Source organism: Etheostoma cragini, chromosome 6, assembly GCF_013103735.1.
Source record: "Etheostoma cragini isolate CJK2018 chromosome 6, CSU_Ecrag_1.0, whole genome shotgun sequence".
NCBI classification, from domain to species: Eukaryota; Metazoa; Chordata; class Actinopteri; order Perciformes; family Percidae; genus Etheostoma; species Etheostoma cragini.
In genome coordinates this window covers 370,519-372,047 of record NC_048412.1, presented here as the reverse complement: position 1 = coordinate 372,047, position 1,529 = coordinate 370,519, and the positions used below count along the sequence as shown (strand labels likewise).

Sequence of the window (1,529 nt, the reverse complement as noted above, 5' to 3'; positions counted from 1 at the left end):
CACACACACACACACACACACACACACACACACACACACACACACACACATGCATGGTGGGGGTGGTGGAAAACTTGAAATGTAAGGAATATTGTGAAATCTTTTCTTTTCAAACAAATAAGAACACCAAACATGGAAGGGTGTATCAAGGAGGCATTTTAGAAAAGCGTTGCTAATCAGTGGGCAAACTGTTGTATATGTACTGTTTGTGTACTTCAAAGTGAAAGTTACCCCAGTACCACTTTCTATGCATACTTTGTCAGGCTTATCATGTTTATTTGGAAAGCTGTACAAGACTCACGCAGCTTGACCCGATTTATAATGTTTTGTGCGAGTCTACAACAGAGCTGACAAGTGCAACGTTAGCACGACCCCCCCCCCCCATAGAATCACATCACATTTATGGGAAACATGCCAGATTGAAATAAAATGGCATTTTTCTTTAAAGGAGGGTTGGCCTTGGTACCTATAAAAACACTAGCTGTATGACACAGAACCAGTTTGTGGTTACTTCTGTGACACAGTGGCGGTCCCGGTGTGTGTGCTCCTGCTCACCTCTTTAATAAAGTATTTGGGTTTCCAGGGTGTTTTGGTGGCCGCTCTCTGTTTGCCCTCGCTGCGCTGCCTCTCTTCCAGGCAGTGTTTGTGTTCTGTGGCCGCGTCCATGTTTCCTGCCTTCAGCGACACTGTCACATGCTGCCAAAGACGCCTGCACACAGGAAACACACAACTAGTCAAGCTTGAAGAGAGAAACAGCTGAGAACAGCTTCAGTTTCCTCCGAGCTGCCCTCAGCAAACTGATAATGCCCCAGGCCGAGCTGTAGGATACAGTGAAGTGGACTCAGGAAAACAAGTGTCATTGAAAGGCAGTTAACGTGTAATTAAAAAAATATAGAGGATCATATTAATTACATTTTATTACATCCATGCAATGGAAGTACATTTAACCCTGGAAGATTCCACTCAAAATCATTTTTATGTCACACAGTACATACAAAAAATAAAAGAAACAAAAAAATACAGCCCGCTAGGCATGTCCCAGTGATTTTAATTAGAATGGAGCAGCACCGGGTTATTAGCAAGCTACACTTGATGCAATCAGCTGCTACAGGGTGAACCTATTTCTATCACAAACATAATAAATATTGATAATGACTGCTATGAACACTGCTGGCCCACAACAGAAGTATTTCCCATTATTAGTTTGTAACAGGGCTGGTTGTTGTTCCTCACCTCAAAACAGCATCCTTTACCTGACAGGCAGTGCATGGCTTAGCTAGCTCGCTAGAAAACAACTTCACTAATAACTAATCAATAAGAACATAAAAATAGGAGTGGCATATATGTATACATATATACATATATATATGTATATATATATAAACTTCTAGTCCTGTCCAATCAGAAACCGTCTGGTTCAGCAGTGAGGTGAGACTGATCTAACACGGGGGGAGCCCCTTTAGAGATTACATAATTCATACAGAATGGGACTTTCTTTCTGACAACAGATCCAGACTAAGCCCTGTAAA

The 1,529-nt window shown here is 41.8% G+C and overlaps 1 protein-coding gene across 1 annotated transcript in view; it reads right to left on the bottom strand.

The window, feature by feature from the left end:
- Positions 1-507: 507 nt before the first annotated feature.
- LOC117945759 (oxysterol-binding protein-related protein 10-like) overlaps positions 508-1,529 on the bottom strand; it is a 34,378-nt gene continuing 33,356 nt past the window's right edge. The window contains exon 12 of the mRNA XM_034873456.1: positions 508-709. Within this exon, the coding sequence (XP_034729347.1) occupies positions 508-709 (202 nt within the window). The remainder of the gene's footprint in view (positions 710-1,529) is intronic.